Source organism: Orbicella franksi, chromosome 8, assembly GCF_964199315.1.
Source record: "Orbicella franksi chromosome 8, jaOrbFran1.1, whole genome shotgun sequence".
NCBI classification, from domain to species: Eukaryota; Metazoa; Cnidaria; class Anthozoa; order Scleractinia; family Merulinidae; genus Orbicella; species Orbicella franksi.
This window is the reverse complement of record NC_138152.1, coordinates 5654646-5674964: the sequence shown is the minus strand read 5'-3', so window position 1 is coordinate 5674964 and position 20319 is coordinate 5654646. Positions and strand designations below refer to the sequence as shown.

Genomic DNA, 20319 nt, shown 5'->3' with positions numbered 1-20319 from the left:
CCATCATGAGGTGATTGAGGACATGGGCGTACAGGCTTCAGACGTTTTTTTTTTTTGGGGGGGGGGGGGTACGGTGACCTTGCCCGAAAAAAATTACGCAATGCCCGAATGCGTGATTGTTGAAATCGAGATGCAAAACGCACTCATGATCAAATTGCATGAAAAACAGAAACGTTCACAATTCTTGCATCTAATGGACTGCTATAATTTCAGAAATACTTACATTGAGAGCTTGCATACTCAATGACCTCAATCAGCAGTCTCCATTTTTTGCCCAAATTTTTGCCAATTCTGCTCGTAAAAGTTACATAATTTCCGTAGATGGGAAGCTGCAACCTCCGCCTCCGCCTCCATCCCCCAGTTCGCACGCTTATGATCGAGGAGATAAATGAGCTTATACTCTGTAGAAAAGATTTTTGAATATTGAACGTTGCTAATGCCCAGGCACTGATGACCGGAGCGAGTGAAAGTTAGATCAGTGGAAGACAATCTTTTTTGTTGACATGTTTCGCCATTTTAAAACCTTTCACTGTCCCCACCCAGGGTCTCGAAGGATGAACGAATTATAGCCTTCGGGAAATATTCAGTGTAAAGGCTTGACAGTTTTCGAACGATTTATAAACCATCTTCTACCTGTTATTCTGTTTTATGGAACTCAGACACAAAGAAACGCTTGTGCACAACTAAGCGGTTTAAGTCCTTTCTGTTCTACCGCCTGCCCTCCATAAGAAAAATCGATTTTTTTTCCCTTGAGTAATGCAGGCGTTGTGGTGTACTTAGCATTGACACGATCTTCAAAGTTTTGTCTGTGCGGTGAAAAGGATATTAATGACGCTAGAAAAACGTCACCCTGGCACAGAAAATTGGTGTAGAGAAAACGGATTTACAGCCAAAAGAAGTCAAACATGCCACCAGGCACTGGGGAATTACAGCGAAACAAATTGCCTGTCAGTTTGGTTAAAATAAGATGCAATTTAAGGTGTGGAAAATCCGGAGGTGATTTTGCATAATCCTTATCGCTTCCTTCTGATGAAGCAATTCCGAGGTGTGGCGGAGAAATTAATTTCTCTTGTCAATTTCCATATCATAACAATAACAATTTGTTGTGGATTGCAGCGCTTGGCTACTTTGTCAATCGTTCGCCCGTGAGTTGCAGATGATATTTTCGTCTGGTGAAAAGCTAGGAGTGTTTCACTCAAAACAGACGTTCGATTTTAGCTACATATTTTCCGCGCGTTACATGTGCCTTGTGTGACCGTGTTTTCGCGTGTCGCTGATTCATTAGACTCGCTCGACTGAATGTTGACATCATAACATTGGGGTCGATTTCTGTAAAGACTTTCGCCGAGCCATATCGCCTCTGGATTCAAAGAAATATCTTTAACCACTGCACAATCAGGTGAGTCCATCGAGAGCCTTTTACCATATTGATAAATAATATATGCGAAATAATATAATTGTTGATTCTTGCGTGTACGCGCTGCGAGGTCTGTAATTTGCATGTAGAAATCTGAATACGTTAACTTGTAGTCGTGGCACGGTACATTTTCGAGTGTTTTAATCGGATCTTGTGTCGTTTTTAACCGCCCGTGACTCAACGGATCCCTTGGGGTTGTTAGAGGTGGCTTACCGTGAAATAACCGAACCGAAAAGAGACGAAAACAACGTCAAATTTATGAACAGCCCGTTTATAATCATCGTATAACCTACTCTTCGCTATCGGTTCGCCGTGTTGGATGTTTGTGTGGGAAATGTCGCTTAACACTCGGCAATGGTGATGTCATTCCCTAGGAACGAAGTAGCCAGTGTATGGGTCGATCGTCATATTTCGGAAATAGCATTGTGTGGTTTATATTGAAGACTGCGAGTGTTGTGTTCAGAACAGCGCACGATCGATCAACAGCAGGACGTGATGCTATGGCCGGCGAGTACCGGGCATGGTTTTGACCGCACTTGATTTTGTTATCTGGTCAATCTTTGTGCTTTAACTCTTGGGGATATTCCTCTAAGAAATTTACGAAAAGCTGGGTGAACACGCTGTATAGATCACCGAGTTATTCCACCAGAACGCCACCGGAAAGAAGCGTGTTTATAGTCCGGTGCCTTGGGTGTTTGGTATCAACTGTAGGAGTCTGATGCTTGGCGGAAAAGCATTAAAGGTAGAATCTATACGAACGCATATATAGTGTAGCTTTTTATGTTCTAAAATTTGACTTTTACTAAAAGACGTCTTCGTTTTAGCTTTTGTCTAGGCAAGTCTCGAATATCTGTTATCTTGAATACAATACAGCACTTTTAGCAGCGGGGTTTTTAATTCCTTATTTCGCGAGCAGAAGTTTGTGAATTGAAAGAGTTCTGCTCTAATGAGACTCTTGTTTTTAAAACAGATTTTAGCTTAATTGCTTGTAATAGATTCTTGTCCAAATGTCACGTAACTTCTTGCGTCACAATCTTGCAAAGTTAATATTTTTTCTTGGCCTCATATTGAATATTTATTATTGTGAATACATTTTAAATTGTTATTTTATAGACTTACATAGTCTCTCTCATTGTAACCAGGGAAGAGACATTTTTGTTGTTGGTCAATTTGGACTGTTAGTCTTTGTTTACACAAGCAGTTTTGATTTATGTAACTTCTGTCAAAAACTTATCTTCCACCGTGTTTACATTTTCCACATTTTTGGCTCTTTAGGGGTTGTTCGGCACGTTTGTGTAAATATTAAAATAATAAATAGATTTGACAGATGCTCACTCGATATATCTTGTTTTTCACCAACACGAATATCTGTTTGTGAAATTCAGGGGGTGTCTGCACGCGTTCTTTGGAGCAAAATAGCCTTCTGAAGATAAATTTAATCGCAAAAATGTTAATTTTGGGTTAATTGCTCTCATGTTGTCATAATTTCTCATGTTGTCATAATTTAAGCGCAAAAGGATAGTTAATGATATGGACCATTTCAATATAAATTATTCTCATATCGGCTCTTTGCATAGGAAAATAGAAACATTGTTAAAATTCAAAATAGAGGTTACGAGTGGTTATTTTGGTCGCTCTTAGTGTCGCACAAGCATCAGCTATCTTCAACCAATATAACAATTTTTGTGGTAAAATACCTATGAAGTGAATCATACATTTGACTTGCCGCTGAAAGAGGAAAAAAGAACTCTCTGTATTGAAGTATAAAGTATCAGTTCTGATAAGCAGACCCTGCGAAAATGACCAGTTCAGGCTGTTTTGCATAGCAAATTGTTGTCTTGGAACAAAGTACCCGGTAATATTTGTTTCTGTTGTCTACTAATCCTGCTTTTGCTGCCGTGAGATAATTTGCTCTAATATTATTTGAATTTTTAGGTTGCATGCAGGAGGAAGCAAGGACAAAGCCTTTTACTGACAAATTACCTAATGAAGGACCGCGTTTCATAGCGACAGCGGTCATACGCCCCCAAAACGTGCGCAATGGCGAGGAAACTCCCCGGAAGGGTACTGAAAATGGAGCGAAAGTACCTGAAGTCTTGGGGCTGCCCGCAGTAACGCGTGTGGGTCTTTCGTCTTACTCTAATGGACAATTTGGCTCAGAGTCGCTAACAAATGTTGCTGATAGAAGCCCTTGTTTGGGTAAGTCCAAAGAGACATCTGAAAAGGAAAGAAACATGGCATCAAGCTCATCTATTTCCGAGTCTGAGCCAGATACGCGTGCAGGCGGTAGTATCCGCGCTAGAATAGCGGCGCTGTCCGCGGCAGCAGGCGTGTCAAGATTGAACGTGACTCCAGGCAGGGAACAGTCGAAGATTACTATAACAAAAGGCGCCATTCAGTCAGCTGAGGACGAAACGCACGGAAGGATTAGAGCAGGCTTATTCGCTGAATCATCAAAATCAAGCGAAAAAGCGGCCGATACAGAAAGTCAACACGAATTTTCAAAAATTTCTGCCAAAGACGGTGTTGCATTCAATGTTGGATTTCAAAATGCATCGAAGAGTCGACCTCCGCCTCGTGTGCTGTCAAGATTTACGACTGCCAATCTAGAACGAAAGGACGAGGCCGTTGCTTCTGAACCTCGGATTGTAAGTAACACTGAACCTGAGGCAGTAAAGGACAAATCTGTAGCGTTTGAAGTGAGTTTCGATGATGAACCGCGTTCAAAACGCGCCAAAGATGAGCCGGTTTTGCTGCAGTCACCGTTTAAGGCACTCAAAACGCGTTCAAACCTCAGACGCCATCAAAAATCAAAGCCTTGTCAGCCTCAAGGTGCTCAACCCATTTCTTTCTCGAACGTTGCTGATAAAGGTTTCCTGGCTTCTTCTCAGAGGGATGAGTCAAAATCCAAACGCGATCCATCTTTTGGCAGTGAAATTGGCGAAAAGGCGTCAGATTCATCTGGCAATCTAAAAGCAACGCAGAAACAATGCGAGTTTTCCTTTGTTTCAGAAAAACGCGTTACGGAAATAGAACTAAGTGGAGAATTACCTGTTGATACTGCTTGGAACGCTATTGCCATAAAGCCGGAAGCTTTTAAAGAGCAGAGTGACATTGAAGTACCAAAGCTGCTAAAACGAAACACTTTCACTTTAGGTACAGTGTCCGACCAAGGGTTACCAATCGTTAAGGTACTGAATGAACTTGCGAGTAAAGAGGAATCTAAAGAGGATATAGGTCTACCAACAGGTGAGCAAGTCTCAAAGCGTAGCACCTTCACCTTAGATACGGTGTCCGACGAAGGGTTGCCAATCGAACTTGCCAGTAAAGAGGAATGTAAAGTGGATATAGGTGTACCAACAGGTGAACAAGTTTCCAAGCGTGGCACCTTCACCTTAGATCCTGTGTCCCAGTCTATAGAGAATGCAAGTAGTGAAGGATTACCTGTTGTCAAAGTGCTCAACGAATTGGCAAACAAGGCGGAATTTCAACAAAGTAAACTGCAGTCGGATGCTGATACCTCATCGCTGCCAGATGACAAGGCGCAGAAGCGAGGCACGTTCACTTTGGATAGCGTGTCTCAAGAAATAGAAAGCGTGATCGAACAAAGTGGAATAGTAACTGATGTTTCACATGTAACGGCGAAGAACTTGAGTGAACGGGATGACAACTCTCTTCCAGATAAACCGGTTCCAGATGATGCATTAGCAAAAGAGGATTTAACATCGAAAGAGATCAACGAACCTTCAGAGAAACGATCCACTTACACCTTAGATGCAGTTTCGTCTTCGCTGCAAAGTGGAGTGGACGACGGTGTACCTGTTGCTGAGGTCTTATGCCAACTCGCCAAACGCGAAGAACTGAAATCATCAACCTTGCCTGGTGCTGGTGATTCTTCAGCGCAAGTTGAGTATGTTCCAAAGCGTGGTACGTTTACTCTGGACACCGTGTCACAGACGTTAGAAGATGCTCAGGAGCAAGGCTTGCCAACAGTGGATGTGTTAGATCAGCTTGCGTCTGAACACGAGTCGTATCCGTCACTAGGCACATCTTCAGAAAACACGTCCAAACCATCCCAAAACAGGGGAACCTACACATTAGACACCGTGTCACACGCGATTGAGGAAGCAGTGGAATTAGGAATTCCTGCATCCGTGACATTAAATCGCCTAGCTCAGGAAGGGAAGCCATTACGGAATACCCCTGCGCATGGAGATGATGATTCTTCCTGTGGCGATGCTGGGTGTGGTCTCAAAACTCACCGAGCGCTCTCTCCCGACCATCGAGACGAGATCGAGGCTTCGTTTGAGGATGCTCTGGAGCAACTTGAGGATTGTGTGACTTTTGTAGCGTTCCCAGCGGCTTCTCATCGAGAACGACCGTTTTCTGATCGGAAACGATCGCCTCCAGGTCGGGAACTATCGTCTTCTGATCGGGAGCAATCGTCTTCTAATCGGGAACGATCGTCACTTGATCGGGAAGGAGGGCCTTCCAATCGGGAACGCTCGTCATCTGATCGGGAACTATCTTCGGAGACGTCAGGGAAGCGTGGCACTTACAATCTTGACGACGTTGAAAACACAGTTGAAGGCGGCGTACAAGATGGCGTCCCCGTGGTTGAAACATTAGAACGTTTGTCTAAAACGAACACTAGTTCCAAGGAGAAGGTTTCAGACGCTCAGTTGTCTGTGCAAAAAAGGAGAACCTACACTTTGGATGAAGTCTCACTTTCGTTGAAGGCTGCTTCAGAACAGGGCATTCCTGTAGTGGAAGCTTTGAAAAACATGACGAAAGCTAAGGAAGCTGCCAGAGGGACTGGAGAGAGTGCACAGAAGCGAGGCACTTACACCCTGAATGACGTATCGAAATCTCTGGAGCACGCTAAGAAAACCGGGATACCTGTTATTGAAGCTCTCGAGTCCTTGTCAAAGGAAAAACCACCAAGTCCACTACGGATTAAGATACCAGAGAGAAGTGCAGAAAACAGGGGAACATACACTCTGGATGAAGTGAGTTATACCTTGGAAAAGGCGAAAGAAAAAGGGCTTCCTGTTGTCGATGCCTTGGGACAAATGACTGTGCCTAAAGATGTTTCGCTCAGGCAGACGCCAGACGCTGTCCATCGAAGACAAGAGAAACTGGTAAACAGGAAGACTTATGCGCTGGCGAGTCCGCTGGAGACGATTGGCGAAGGGGCAAAGTTGCGTCTTTACGATGGAAGCCAAAGACAATTGATGTCGCCGCTGAGTTTGCACGCGAAAGCTAAAGAATTGACAACATCAAAAACCAGTGGCAATGAGAGCAAGGCTAGAGGCTTAGGTGTCGTTCAGAAGTTAGATTTCTTGACTTCCGCGTGCGAGCTTTTGTTACAAGCGAATGCTAAAGAGATGTCTAAGGATCTACAGACGACTGCTCCATGTCTGGAAAATACTCGGAAATATCCGACATCGGACGAATCTGTACGAAGACCACACGAAGATCACCCTGAACTTGTGAACGAAAGCGTTAAAAATGAAAAATCTTGTCTTGGTGGCAATCAAACTGAGCGCCGGACTTATTCTTTAGACAGTGTTTCACAGACTATTGACGACGCAAAAGCTGCAGGAATTCCAGTTGTTGACGCTCTAAGAGCTGTCACATCTGCTGCGAAAACTGATACACATAGGACAAATCTAATGCGCCTCAACTCAAAGTCCGACTCAGAGCTAATTAATGAAGGTAACGAGAAACACTCGGCCGAGAGGTACACTCACTCACTAGAGGACATGTCGAGGACACTTGAAGACGCTAAGAAGGCAGGAATACCTGTCATACAAGCACTGGACCAACTCACAAATGAACTGGTGGAATTCTCAAGAACAACTTTAGGAGGAAAGTTGAAGACAGCGCCATTAGACAAAGAGAACCGGAAACGTAAGCGCTACTCAGAAACAACTATCCGCCATCATAAACCAACGCGTGAGCAATCGCCTAACACCTCTCCCCTCGCGTCACCTTACCCCCCACCCATAAGGAAAGCTTATTCGCTAGATGACGTTGCCTTCGCTGTGCAGAAGGCGTTCCAGTCTGGTACGTCTTTAAGTGACTTTTTGGACAGCATTGCATCTGAAAAACCTGCTGAACCGGTTTCATCTTCCAGGGACGTCAGACCGCGTTCTGTGGATTCCGGTTTTCTGTCTTCGTTATCCGACTACGATATCTCGTCGCAAAGTTTCGATTCTTCGCGTAACCGAAGCAATACTTTCATTCTTGATAGTTCCAACGAAGAGCTCGATTTAGCAAAAATCGTACAACCGAGGGTAAAGGAGAACACACTTCATGGCGATTACGCGACGCAATCTCCTGTGGTCGACCAGAGTGAAAATCGCAGAACGTTTACGCTTGATCACGTGAGCGGTTCGGTGGAACGTGACCTGTCACGTGGTGTTCCTGTAATCGAGGTTCTGGAAAAGTTATCAAACAGTGCTGGACTTCAGAAGGAGAACGCGAAAGAAATCGAATGGAAAGAAAACGCCAAAAATGGTTCCACAGAAACATCGGACAAAACTGGTGTGAAAAGCTCAGGTTCGGGGAAAAAGCAATCGCCGCCAAAACCGAAACGACAGATCTCGAAGAAATCAAACGCAGGAAATTCAAACTCGGACGCATTTGTTATTGAGTATTTTTCATCAAATGGTCCACAACAACCAAATGCGTCGAAATTTCAGATTGTTGACAACAAGGTTGAAGAGGTTAACTTAAATAACAGTGAAGCGAACGCTAAGAATCCTTCAAAACCCAGCCAAAATTCGGAAAATGAAGTCAAATCAGGTGTTTCTTCACCTTTGACATTTGTTTCACAACAAAGTGTCAAGGAAAGTGCTGATTCGGTTCGTCAAGTATCGATGGACAAAAAGGCCGACTTGGTACCCACTAAGGACCTTGAATCGGTGGAGCCGAAAACTGACTCAAACGTTGCGTCTCCCCGAGGACGCGCCACGTGGCGCCCTAGTGGTAGTGTATTAGATAAGATCGCCAGTCTAATGGATGCTGCAGAGGACTGTGGGTTGTCTCCTTCTGATGTTCTTAATCAAGTAATTGACTTGCCTTGCGATGATGAAGGTTTGTTTTGTAACGATAGACCCTTTCACCCCGAAGAGTACCCAAGCTATTATTAATTTTTTTTTTTTTTTCATTTTGTAAAATTAAATGAATACTCGGAAGCCTTTCATTCAAATGGCTTCACACAAGGATTTTAGCCACAGACGTGAAATCATAATAAAAAGCACCGCATAAAAGAACTGCTCAATGGCTTTCATTTTAATAGTCACATACAAGGGTTTCATGCACAGACCTAAAAGTTAGAACTACCTCGTAGAGCATAGTAAACAGTTTTACATGAAAGTGCAATGGCTTTCATTTGAATGGTCACACACTAGGTTTTCATGCACAGACCTTAAAGTTAGAACTACCTTGTAGAGCATAATAAACAGTACCACATGAAAGTACTGCTCAATAGCTTTCATTTGAATGGTCACACACTAGGGTTTCATCCACAGACTCAAAGGTTTATCGGTGAAAAAAAAGTTGTATAACGTAATTTTGTTTCTTTTTATCGTAACTCCTACTGCGCCATGTCTAAGGGATTTCCAGTCCAGTACCAGCCAACAAGCCAGGATTGCGTGACAGTTAGTCATGCGTTATATGGCACTGCGTAGCGTGACACAGACAAATATATTTACTGACGTGGTTTTGTGTTTTAGGTGAAATCGACGAAACGCCAGATGAAGTTGAAGACGAAAAGGTAGTGACGACACAGATTGCTTACCTGCAAATGCAGCTTGAAGAGAAACGGCGTCACATCGAGGCTGAAAAATACCGTGCTCAAGCCGAGTGGGAAGATCAGCGAAGGAGACTGGGACAGACTGCGTTTTGGTATGTCATTGGAAAAGCTCAAGGGAGTCAGAATGTCGGAGAAGGAATTGGGTCTGAGGTGAGAAATTTAGCCGCATTTGTCTGTTTGTTTGTGCATTTTTTTCCTTCCTAAAAGGCATGATAGTATTAATAACTCATGAAAAACAGGTTGAATCAGATACAAAAAGCGGAGCACCAACTAAGGAGACTAAACAGTGGGCTTTTTTGGCGAACCCAGCGCTCTTTCAGTTTGGCTACATAGCTGTTCTGGATTAAGTTATCAACATGTTTATCTTATTTCCAATTTTAGGCGGTGCACGTGGACAAGATTCCCCACGATAAACCGAGAAAACCTGCGGCCGAATTTGCTAATCAACCCTCCCCACCCATCGCTTGGTCGTCCCCAGCTAACTCTCCACTTCCTGCGTCCGTCTCTAAACCCAGTCCCTCCGGTGAACCGCAGTTTGAAACACGTGAATTTCGCCTTTCTGATTACCCACCTGGTGAAGATCTGGACTTTAATCAGGATGTAATGCGCCCGTCATCCCAACCAGCGGTCGAAGTGAGTTCCAGGCCCACGCCAGTTCCGCCACGCCCGTCCTCGCACAATCCTGGGGCTTCTCGCCATACGGCTCCCGCGCGAAAGTGTTGGGATGTGGACGTTGCTCAAGTACCGACTCCACCCCCCTTGGTGTATCCGGACACGGCCTCTATGAGTAGCGATACCAAGCAAGAACAATACGTCGTTCACCCTCCTGGGGGTGGTACTGCGGAAATTGAGGTGGAGATTCACACCCCCAGTAAGAAAGGATTGGCAATGTTTATTGGTGATGAGGCACAACCTACAACACAGGTGAACTGTTTTGTATTTACTAACAAATAGAATTACGTTTTAGTGGGAGGCGCAGTGGCCTCATGGTTAGTGCGCTCGACTCCGGAGCGAGCGGTTCGAGCCCTGGCCGGGGACATTGTGCTGTGTTCTTGGGCAAGACACTTTACTCTCACAGTGCCTCTCTCCACCCGGATGTATAAATGGATACCGGCGAGTTTAAATTTTCCGCTGGTATTTTAGCGTCACATTCCTCACTGGATTTTCTGTGTTAGGTGTCGGAGGACGCTTATTGCGAAGTCGTGATTGGTCGTTTCTTTCTATTTACACTTTACGGCAGTTTCGTTCGATCTCTTTCGCTTGCAACCCTACACTTATTATCCTTCGAGCCGGTCACGTTCTCTATTTTACACCCATGTTTCGTTGTACCTGTCTTGCGGAAATTTAAGTGGTAAATAATTTACGTTCGTTTGAACGTAGTGAATTAGAACGTAATACGGGGGGATAACCCTGCGATGGACTAGCATCTCATCCACGGGGGAGTACCTATAATTACTTTTTATTGGTGCTATTTTAGCGCACCATGTTTTCGAAGAATTGCTGCTATCTCTTGTTACTTTAATTTGTTCGGAGGGTAAAAGGCAAAATGTGATGGAGAGGGTAGTGAAACAAAACAAAAACCGAGCATGGAATAAGACCAATTGTGCCAGGTTGATCAGCATTTATCTTCTCCATATAATATCGATAAAATTTCAACTAGACAGGTGATGAGAATAAATAGAATAATCAATATGAGGTTATTACCTTGATAATACACCAAATTCTGAGAAGTAGAATTAAAAGACATGTAATAAATCAGTAACATGGGTTTTTTTGCCTGTGTAGGGCTTGACTCCAGAACAAGAACGCAAGCGAGAGAAATTTATGAGACTAAGGCAGAAAAAACAACAAGAGGATAGAACTAGAAAAGAAGCAGAGTTGGAGAAAAAGAGAAGGTAAATTGTACTATTACGAATAGATACGTTCACTTTGGAATTTTAATGAGCAATAATATTATTCCACTGTGAAAGATTTTTGTCCTTTTTCCTGCGTTAACTAGCTGGTCTTACACTAAGCAACGTGCAACTTGCCCGGCAACATCGAACAAAGCGGCGGACGTTTTTTTCGGTCTTCCGAAAAAGATTACCAAGAGTAATAGCGACTTAAATCGTTTGTTTTTCACAGGAGAGAAGAAAAACAGCGCGAAAAAGAAATGCTTCAAAAAATGGAAGAGGAGAGACTTCGTCAAGAAGAACTGGATCGACAAAAAGCCGAGCAGGAACTAAGGATGAGAGAGGCCCAGGCCACACGAGTCCCAGACTCCTACTCCACCTACCGCCGCCCGGGACCTAGGCAACATGTTTATGGCGTCGATGATGACTCCAACAGTTATTTCGTCCCAGCCCCTGCGCAGCCCTCTGGTTTTGCTGAATTTAGTGGTAAGGATAGCTTTTTCGGTAAAGCTGTGAGATTCTCTGGATTTAAGACTAAATTTGTGTTTGTTTGTTGTAGGCCCACAGTGTTATGTCAAACCGAGCGGCAAGTCCAACAGGAAAATTATCGTGAATGCCATCTCTCATGTGTGTTTATCAGGAACAGTAAACCAGGATCAAAAAGAGAAGTGTTTACAGGTCTGTTCCAGTGGTATGCCTGTGTCCCGTGACTCGTTCTTTCTGTTTACAGATGAGATATTTCAAAGGGGGCTCAGTTTCCATTTCATTTTCGACATCAAGCGACCTCCCTCTAAACAACAAGAACAGCGCATCGGCAGCTTTTTATCTCGAACACTTTCTGTAGGAAGAAACACGCATTTTCCAAGGGTGGCGTTTTTTTGATCTTCTTAATGTCAAGCGACCTCTTTAAGCAGTGAAGTAGTCTTTCCTTCCTCCTAGTCCACGTTACAAGTCACAAAAGCAGTGAAACGTGAGATTTTTGCCTTACTGAACGAACCAAGTTACGAACTTACGAACCTACGAACTTACGAACCAAGTGGCCCATCAGGCCGTAGCTTATCTCTGGTTTCAGTAGCATGAAGCGACTAGGTGTATTTCTACTTCTCCCTGGATGGGACGCTAGTCCATCGCAGGGTTACCCGCCAGCGTTAAGTTCGTCGGTACCCATTTATACACCTGGGTAAAGAGAGTCACTGTGAGAGTGAAGTGTCTCGCCCAAGAACACAACACAATGTCTTCGGCCAGGGCTCAAACCCGGACCGCTCGATCCAGAGTCGAGGTACTAACCGTGAGGTCATCGCGCCTCCTTATGTTTATTACTGCCTCTCTTGCTTTTTTTCCTCCATGTCCTTATTTCTGTGTTTTAATGTGACTGCAGGCTATATCGGAATCCGACGGTCATCACTTCATGATCCTGTTTAAGGATGGACTCAAGTTCCGAGGGATATATGTACACAACCTTGAAAACGACCAGGTTATTGCTCTTTCTGTGTTAAATTTCGTTTTGTAAAATCAGTTTTGCTTGGTAGTCAGCTCCAGAGAGAAACACAGTCACTGTGAGAGATTCAAGGAGCTCAGTCATGACATTTTGAGTTTTTTTGGCCAGGTACAAAGTTACCTTTAAATTGAAGGAAACCTGAAAATAGTAGCTTGCTACGATAGAAATACACCAAAGAGATAATAGTAAACCATAAAGGAACAAAGATGGTCAAGGATGGAGAAGATTAACACAGATTACAAACGGCGAACTTGAAAAATTTAGGCTAAACTTTTTAAGATACGCAAACCGTGACGTAGCTTTTTAAAATGGCGGTGCAAACAAAGAAAAAAACAACGGAACAGCAGCAATTTAAACGCCGTTCTCAGAATATTGATATGGCGCTGTCCCGCTTGTCAGCGTCCTGTTGTTTTGTGCAACAACCCTTATTTTCAATATTAATAGATCTAAGTTACGTACCGCTTTCTACAGAGGTATGTGGCTTCGTGAAAGGTAGAATCTAACGCCTGATATTCTGATTGTTTTCCTGTTCTCAGCTGTTCAAAATATTTGGAATCGGACCACGTGTTGTCACGAGCAAAATGTTGGAAGGTCTTTATAAGTAAGTACATTATCACTGCACTTCACTATGAAGAATAACAATTAGATTGTACACTAAAGACACGGAATGATCATACACTAAAGACACGAAATGATTATACACTAAAGACACGAAATGATTGTACACTAAAGACACGAAATGATTATACACTAAAGACACGAAATGATTATACACTAAAGACACGAAATGATTGTACACTAAAGACACGAAATGTGTTTCATTCGTGGAAGAGAACCTTGAATAAATACACAGACTCAATTCGTCCGAAAGCATTCGTCGAAGATTATTCCGTATGTTTAACTGTTGACACCTAAGAACTCTTAATTAGACCGTGTTACACTTTAATATATTCATATACCTTTCACCCTAAATTAACATCTCGACTGTTGATATCTCTACTTGATAATGAAGTCAAGATGAATTGGAAACATCGCAGCTTACTTTCGCTTATTTTTGTAATCAATTGCATTTCCAAATGTTTTCTTTTCATCAAATACCGACAGGAGAGAGGAAGAACGAAGCGCAGCGGAGTATTTCTGAAAACTTTCTAAACCGCCGACATTTTCTCTGTTTTAAGTTAATGAATTTTTCTAAATGGGACTGAGAGAAATATTTACTAGCTAACCTATTACTGTATTGTTCTGTTGTCACTGCAGGTATAATAGCGGTGGTAAAGAGTTTACAAAGATTCCTTCCAAAACCTTATCCATCGCAGTCGACGGATTCGCCATCCAGAAATCTTACTGGCAAAGTGGGAAACCTGTGGTACAGTCCAAGACCTCGTCTAATCTCAAGAGACCCCCTCGGCACCAACAAAGATGAAATCATCACACCCCCCCCCCCCCCTCCCATCAGCCACTCTAAGTTGTTAAATCCCGGGGGAGGAGTGAATTGAACGCCCGTGACAAAGGAGTAATGTTCCTTTGTATATGGAGTCCTCTTTTTCTGTACTTTCTCGTGCTTGTTAATGGACATCAAACATTGCTCACAAACTTCTCCATCCCAGCCGAATAAAAATGTTATGTTACATACTAAGCCTCGCTAAAAGAAAACGTTAAAGAAACCTCAACTGTTCGTAAAGCTACCGGTCGTACTTATTAAGCAAAACATGGCTATATTCAGCCGAGTCAGTGGAGCGCTAGAGAAATGTGTGTTTGTCCCGCGAATTACTCTGTAAATGTTGTAAACACGAAGAAGCGGTTATGTTAAAAAAGAAGGTATTTTAATATTTATTGTATCTTACCTCCCGAGAAACTATTTAAATTACGGTATATTATTGTTAAGAGATGTTGTGACCGGTCTGTACTGACAGACAGATACTGAACGTGATCAGCTTTATCGTTCATTATAAATATTGAAGATGTTCATGTATTACTTGTAAAGGTGAAGTTAATGTGGAAACAAAGTACGCCTCTGGGAGATTATTTGTTGACAATAAATTGTGGATGTAGAGAAAATGAAAGATATAATCTCTGATTGAATGTTGTATTTTGAGTGTTCATAGGTGGCCTTACGACAACTTTGCAAGAGATGTGTTCTAGGCTTGTCAACGGGGGAACATATACAGGGGTATTATCTCACGGGTAGCTCACAGACTTCCCAGTTTGCTGCATTGAAAAACATCCACAGACTAATAGAATTTAAGAGTTAATGGGCTGAATCATTTGCTCAAATTTCAATCTTTCAGTTTTCAGAGCAACCAAGTTACTGGTAAAACAATACATTTTGTTTTGGAAAATTACATTTGTGGATCTGCAAGAGGAAAGAGAGATTTTGTCACCAATAACGACTTTTCACTTTGGAATGCTTCCAGTACATCTGAGAGTATTTAAAAGGACAAAAATATTGGTTTGTGTCTCGAGAGTTAAAACGCTTTTAATTAAAGCAAAGCACTCTACGTCAGTAAAAGTATTCCTGTAATTGGTGACTCTGCTAGACTACGAGTAGTTCCTCTTTTGCTTAGTCTGTCGTGCGTGACGAGAAAGAAAACCGCGAAAAAAATATGGCCGCGCGAGATCTTAGGGCGAGAAGCGTGCTTCACTCACGCTGTAGGGCTTAAAGTCTTAAATTGATCTGAGAAATTAAACGATGTTACGTGAAAAAGATCTATAGGCTGTGCAGAATGCGCATTAGGAAGTAAGAAGTGTTATCCACTGGGGTGCCACTTCATTTGCCACTGTATTTTATTGCGTCGCCCGTCAAACTTCAAACTTTTACGCTTCAGACTTGCAAATGAGCCTTCCTTTCAGGTTAGTTCCAGTCCACCAAAAGGGATATCGGAAACGGTTAACATGACACGTGGCGGACCTTGTGATATGCCGGTGGATATCATAAGAGTTTACTTTCATGTAATATGTGTGCGGTGTGACATTCACGAAAAAGATTATAACATCAACTTGCCGATGACATTGGAAAACCTACCACCAACTTTTTCATGCTGAAGAAACCCAAAAGAAACCAGCTTTACGCGTAACTCACTAACATTTACTCAGCGATCTTTGCATTGATCAAGCGAAAATGGGAAACTGTTGTAGTCGTGAAACGCCCGATGTCGGAAGGCCACTACTTTATGAAAAACTGGGTGAAAACGGAGAGCGAAAAGAAATCGACGAAACAACGCAAACCGCAGAGATCGAAACCAGTGAGTTGAATGGAGATGCTGCAACTTCAGAACCGTCTAACGCCGAATAGCAAATTGTGGAAGTAGGCGTTCATGAACAAAGACAATGAAATTTATAAATAAACAGTATGGAATCCGAGAAAGTGAAGAACTCTACCGCGTAAATATTGGAGTCATGCAACAAAACATGCTTTTTTTTCGTTAGTGGTTGCGCTTGGTAAATTTGTACGGGAAATGGAGATTAGAAGAAAAGATGAGATGCTGTGATGTGTGTAAATGGGCCAACAACACAGCGACTTTGTAAAATGACAGAATTCTGACTTGAATATGCGATTTTTTATGCAAATCGGTGTGCTATGTTCTACCTTTTTCATTATGTATTTTAATGACACAATCATCACCACCAAAAAAAAAAAGAAAAAGAACTTTTATTGAAATTGCATCAAGTAAAATTCTGCTTTTAAATGTATGCATATGTCCTTGAAGATGATTCAAATTTATTTCATTTTAACACGTTTCCATGGTAGAAGAATTGTACAAGAAAAATTAAAACTCAGGCGACAAACAATGATAGACGTGTCACAGTTTCAACTTGGTTTTCCAGCCTGTTCTCATTGGTTAAATTTCTTACCCCAAATAATTTATATTCACACAAGTAGCTCTTATGACTTTTATGTGCGGTGGATCCACCGCAACAAAGATTGTAAAATAAAAACAGCTGCTAAGATATCTGAAGTGGATTTGGTTATATAATTGCAACTGATCAAATTCAAGGTTATGTGTTCAGGTGATCTTTTTGGCAAGACACAAACAAAGAAGTCACCGAACAATAAAAGTGCCCTCGCTAGCGACTTAAGTGAACTAGAGCGGGAATATATCCTTAAATAAATAAATTCTCTCCGATTGTATATCTTGTATCGTATGAAGAAAAGTTGAAAACGAAAATCGTGAATTAACAATCGTATAAGCCACTAGATGCAATATTCTGGCTAAATATATAGTACTAGTTTAAGTACACGAAGCCTTTGTCACTAAGAAATCCCATTTCTGATGTAATGAATTTTGGATTTAATTTTAAATTTAAATTTTGTTGTAGTTATACTGATGGTCAAAATGTATTCGTGAGGGGAGGACAGAAGGATGTAAGGTGAATCCTTAATCAATTCTTCCCGTGAAACTGTGAGAAAAATTTTTTGGGCAGAATGGATTTAAAAATTCATCCTAACAATTTAACCAGTGGTTGCACTGAGGGATTAATGAGCTGTTGTCTCATGCAAATAAGTGCATGTAATAGAAAATTTTAAAAATCTTCAGGGAGTGTTCAGCTCGTGAAGTGTGGTAGAAATTGAGACGGATCGAGCCAGTCAAAAAAGCTCAAATTTGCAATCTTAACTTCAGCTGTTGCATCCCTTACCTGGTATGACACAACACAAAACAGTTTCGTTAGAAACTAATAACTCACGGCTATAAAAGAATACTCGTTAGAGTTTACTCTTCACAAGCGCGCACAATGCTCAATATCTGATTTCTCCCCAGATCATTAACACATAATCAAAGAAGATAGGTTATGAGAATTACCGCAATAATCAACAAGCGACTATTCTGGGCTCACTGTCATCCGTTCCACCTGACAACTTGCATCACATACTTTCATTTTCTGACACAGATTTTTGATCCTGCAAAGATTATGGACTGACTCGAAATGGAAAAAAGGCTTATATACCAAATGAATGATTTTCCCTTTTGAGTTCGAAACAAATCTTTGACATGGTGATTTCACTGCCTTAAAAAAGAGAATTGCATGTGTCAGTGCGTGTAGCATGTATTTCATTTTCTAGTGTCGCCGAACGCGTTCTGAAACTATAAATGATTTTGACGGAAGAATAGAATTTCCCCTTTCAATCCAATGAAATGAGTCATAGCCTTTATCATAAAGTTTAGCGGTGAATGAACTGATAAATGTAATTTACTTTTGTAGTTAAGTAATATACACAATGCTTTTTTTCTTGTGAATTGAGCTTGAGTTAAGTATTGTGATCTGGCGAAAATGTGACATTTTATGCTTTACACGATTCAGCGGTCATGAAACAAACGGTTAAAATATGATTTCGCTTTCTAACTGTTTTAATTATGTGGCTGTGAAGCTCACTGATTGGTTTAAGTATTCTTGTGTCACATTTCATCTTGATCTTTCTCGATAAAATCCGCCAAGCTCAAGTGTTTTCCTTTAGTCAGCTGAGCTGCAAGCTTCAACAACATGGACAGTTTCTTCGTCTGCGTTTCAGTACTGGCTTTTCTCAACGTTGTCTGTGCAATACCTGCTTGGGATTACGGTATTTGAAATATCCATATTATATTTTATTTGCCATGCATTGCCCAAAACTGAAACATCGTCAAGATTGACAATGAACCAAGTGCAACACGTCTTTCAATTGTACAAACGCAATAAGGTGTGAAGCAGCTACCATGGCTAATTTTAATATACAAAAGCTAAGATCTGGAAACGTTTTGTTTCCGGTACAGAATGGAACAGAACATAACAGAACTAGAACAAAACAAGTGCTGAAATAGATTGCGCAGACAGCCTCAAAATGACTATACATTGTTTTGATAAAGGGCCATTTTTTTCGGTTCAAACCTTCGTCTTCATTTCCAACTATCATCTAGTCTCCATGTTTTCAATACCACGTAAAAAGACTTCTCAGAGTACGTGACAATCAGCGCAACGAAAAAAAATACCACGAACGAACATTTGGTTCATGTGTGCATGATCAACTGCGTTCGTGCATTTGTAGGTTTATTTTATTGCGTTTGTTTTATCGACTTTCCTTTTGGGAGTCAGTTGACAGTAGGGCGAATTTGACAGGATTTTCTTTGCAGAAGAAGACAACTTAAGTCCTTCTTCCCTGGAGCTCAGTGATCGTCGTTGCAGTTGTTCTGACCACCATCATCAGTGTGGCTGCTGCCTTCACATCAAGGCTCATCCATTCCACAAATCCATCGACGCCAATGGTAAGCAATCTCTATCTTCTTCTTTTCTATGTTAAAATATAGAACAGAATACGGACCGGGTGGGTTTCGTAACACCACCAGAATTTCGCTTACTGACCTGGCCGCTCTCAGTGCCAACATAGAAATGTTGGTGTAATATCAATTGTCTCGCACATTGGTTTAACCAGATGGTTTTAAATTTCGTCACATTGTTATCGGAAACAAGAAAATGAAACTGTATTTTAAATTTCGTCACATTGTTATCGGAAACAAGAAAATGAAACTGTATTTGAGATAAGTAAAACTTCTCTCAGCTGTAACCGGGCAAAATAGATTGTTTCTTCCGCAAAAAATAATGGAGATGTCGAATATGACAGGTGAATTTGTCAGTTAAATAAATAAATGCTCTCGTCCCTACCAGATTCCAAGTTTCCAAATTTGCTAGTTTCCCTCTACTTCAAGAACCAGCATCACCACATTCTAATAATGATCTGATCTGATGAAGAGGGTATTCGATTCGCTGACAAGTAATGGGTAATGTAGCTTTTTACGAACCCCACCTTACAGCCACAACGTTAATACGGTCACTTTGTTATGACCGCCATTCTGGCCCCAACAAAATCTCAGTCAGTCATTTATTTCATTATTTAAAGGACTACTTCATTACAGCCTACCCGTTAATACGCCCAGATAAATTCGTGTGGCTCGACGGTGGTGAAACCCTTTGCCAATCGGCTTGGAGTTTCGAAAACTCAATTATTCGACACATTAATTTACTTGCTAAATATCATCCAGCTACCTATCTATGACACATTTCTTTTATTCAACAGTGTGTATCAATGCCTCCTACGTACCATCGCCTTTGGCAAGTATTTTATCAGCTTTATTCAATGATCATCAGTTTAAGGTCATTCCTCACATTTGCATTGCGCATCCTTACTGCGCATAATTTATGGCGTCATTAGCGCGCGCTCGTGCACGCGCATATTGAAAACATGACGGATTTGCCTTGATATTGAGCTCTTTCAGTTGAAAAATGGCTCTAGCTCACCAACGAGCACGGGCACCCCAATTTTTTTTCCAGCCATTGTAATCAACTAATCATAAGCTTCGAGTGAGGAAAGACTGATCTAATTTCTATTGCTGAAATTGAATAAATAAGAAAAATAGCAGATACACTGTGGTCTTTTCTATCTTTCAGTCGGTAACCACGTCAAGAAATTTGGTTCAATTTTTTAATCAAGGATTTAGCTTTCTGTCTGAATCAAACTTAAAATGTTTATTTGTGTCCGACACAATGTATCGACTGTAGTTTAATGCGTTTTCTTATGAGTCTGGGCTCACAAAGATTTTACAATTACTGGCAATGCGTTTTTATAATAAGCATTAAATAATGCCAAAATGGGGCATTTTCAATGCCTCACTGCTCCTTAATGAGCATGGGCACCCCCCTTTTTTTATTTCAAAATTGAAGTTAT

At 41.6% G+C, this 20319-nt stretch overlaps 2 protein-coding genes across 8 annotated transcripts in view; both read left to right on the top strand.

Annotated features, from left to right (window-relative positions):
- The window catches only part of LOC145496175 (uncharacterized), a 31075-nt gene extending 14495 nt beyond the window's left edge, over window positions 1-16580 (top strand). For 3 of the 6 annotated variants that reach the window (XM_081475829.1, XM_081475831.1, XM_081475830.1), the window contains 8 exons: window positions 9160-9389; window positions 9621-10163; window positions 11025-11134; window positions 11364-11617; window positions 11691-11809; window positions 12510-12605; window positions 13166-13230; window positions 13887-16580. In XM_081475829.1, the coding sequence (XP_081331955.1) occupies window positions 9160-9389; window positions 9621-10163; window positions 11025-11134; window positions 11364-11617; window positions 11691-11809; window positions 12510-12605; window positions 13166-13230; window positions 13887-14052 (1583 nt within the window). In that variant the 3' untranslated portion in view covers window positions 14053-16580. Of the gene's footprint in view, window positions 1-53; window positions 1400-1425; window positions 2160-2197; window positions 8519-9159; window positions 9390-9620; window positions 10164-11024; window positions 11135-11363; window positions 11618-11690; window positions 11810-12509; window positions 12606-13165; window positions 13231-13886 lie in introns of those variants that run through there. The other 3 variants (XM_081475827.1, XM_081475826.1, XM_081475828.1) reach the window with 3 other exon arrangements.
- A 1486-nt stretch (window positions 16581-18066) lies between these two features.
- Window positions 18067-20319, top strand: part of LOC145494925 (uncharacterized) — a 7450-nt gene continuing 5197 nt past the window's right edge. The window contains exons 1-3 of one of the 2 annotated variants that reach the window (XM_081474491.1): window positions 18067-18183; window positions 18734-18862; window positions 19672-19706. In XM_081474491.1, the coding sequence (XP_081330617.1) occupies window positions 18108-18183; window positions 18734-18862; window positions 19672-19706 (240 nt within the window). In that variant the 5' untranslated portion in view covers window positions 18067-18107. Of the gene's footprint in view, window positions 18184-18730; window positions 18863-19671; window positions 19707-20319 lie in introns of both variants that reach the window. The other variant, XM_081474490.1, reaches the window with a different exon arrangement.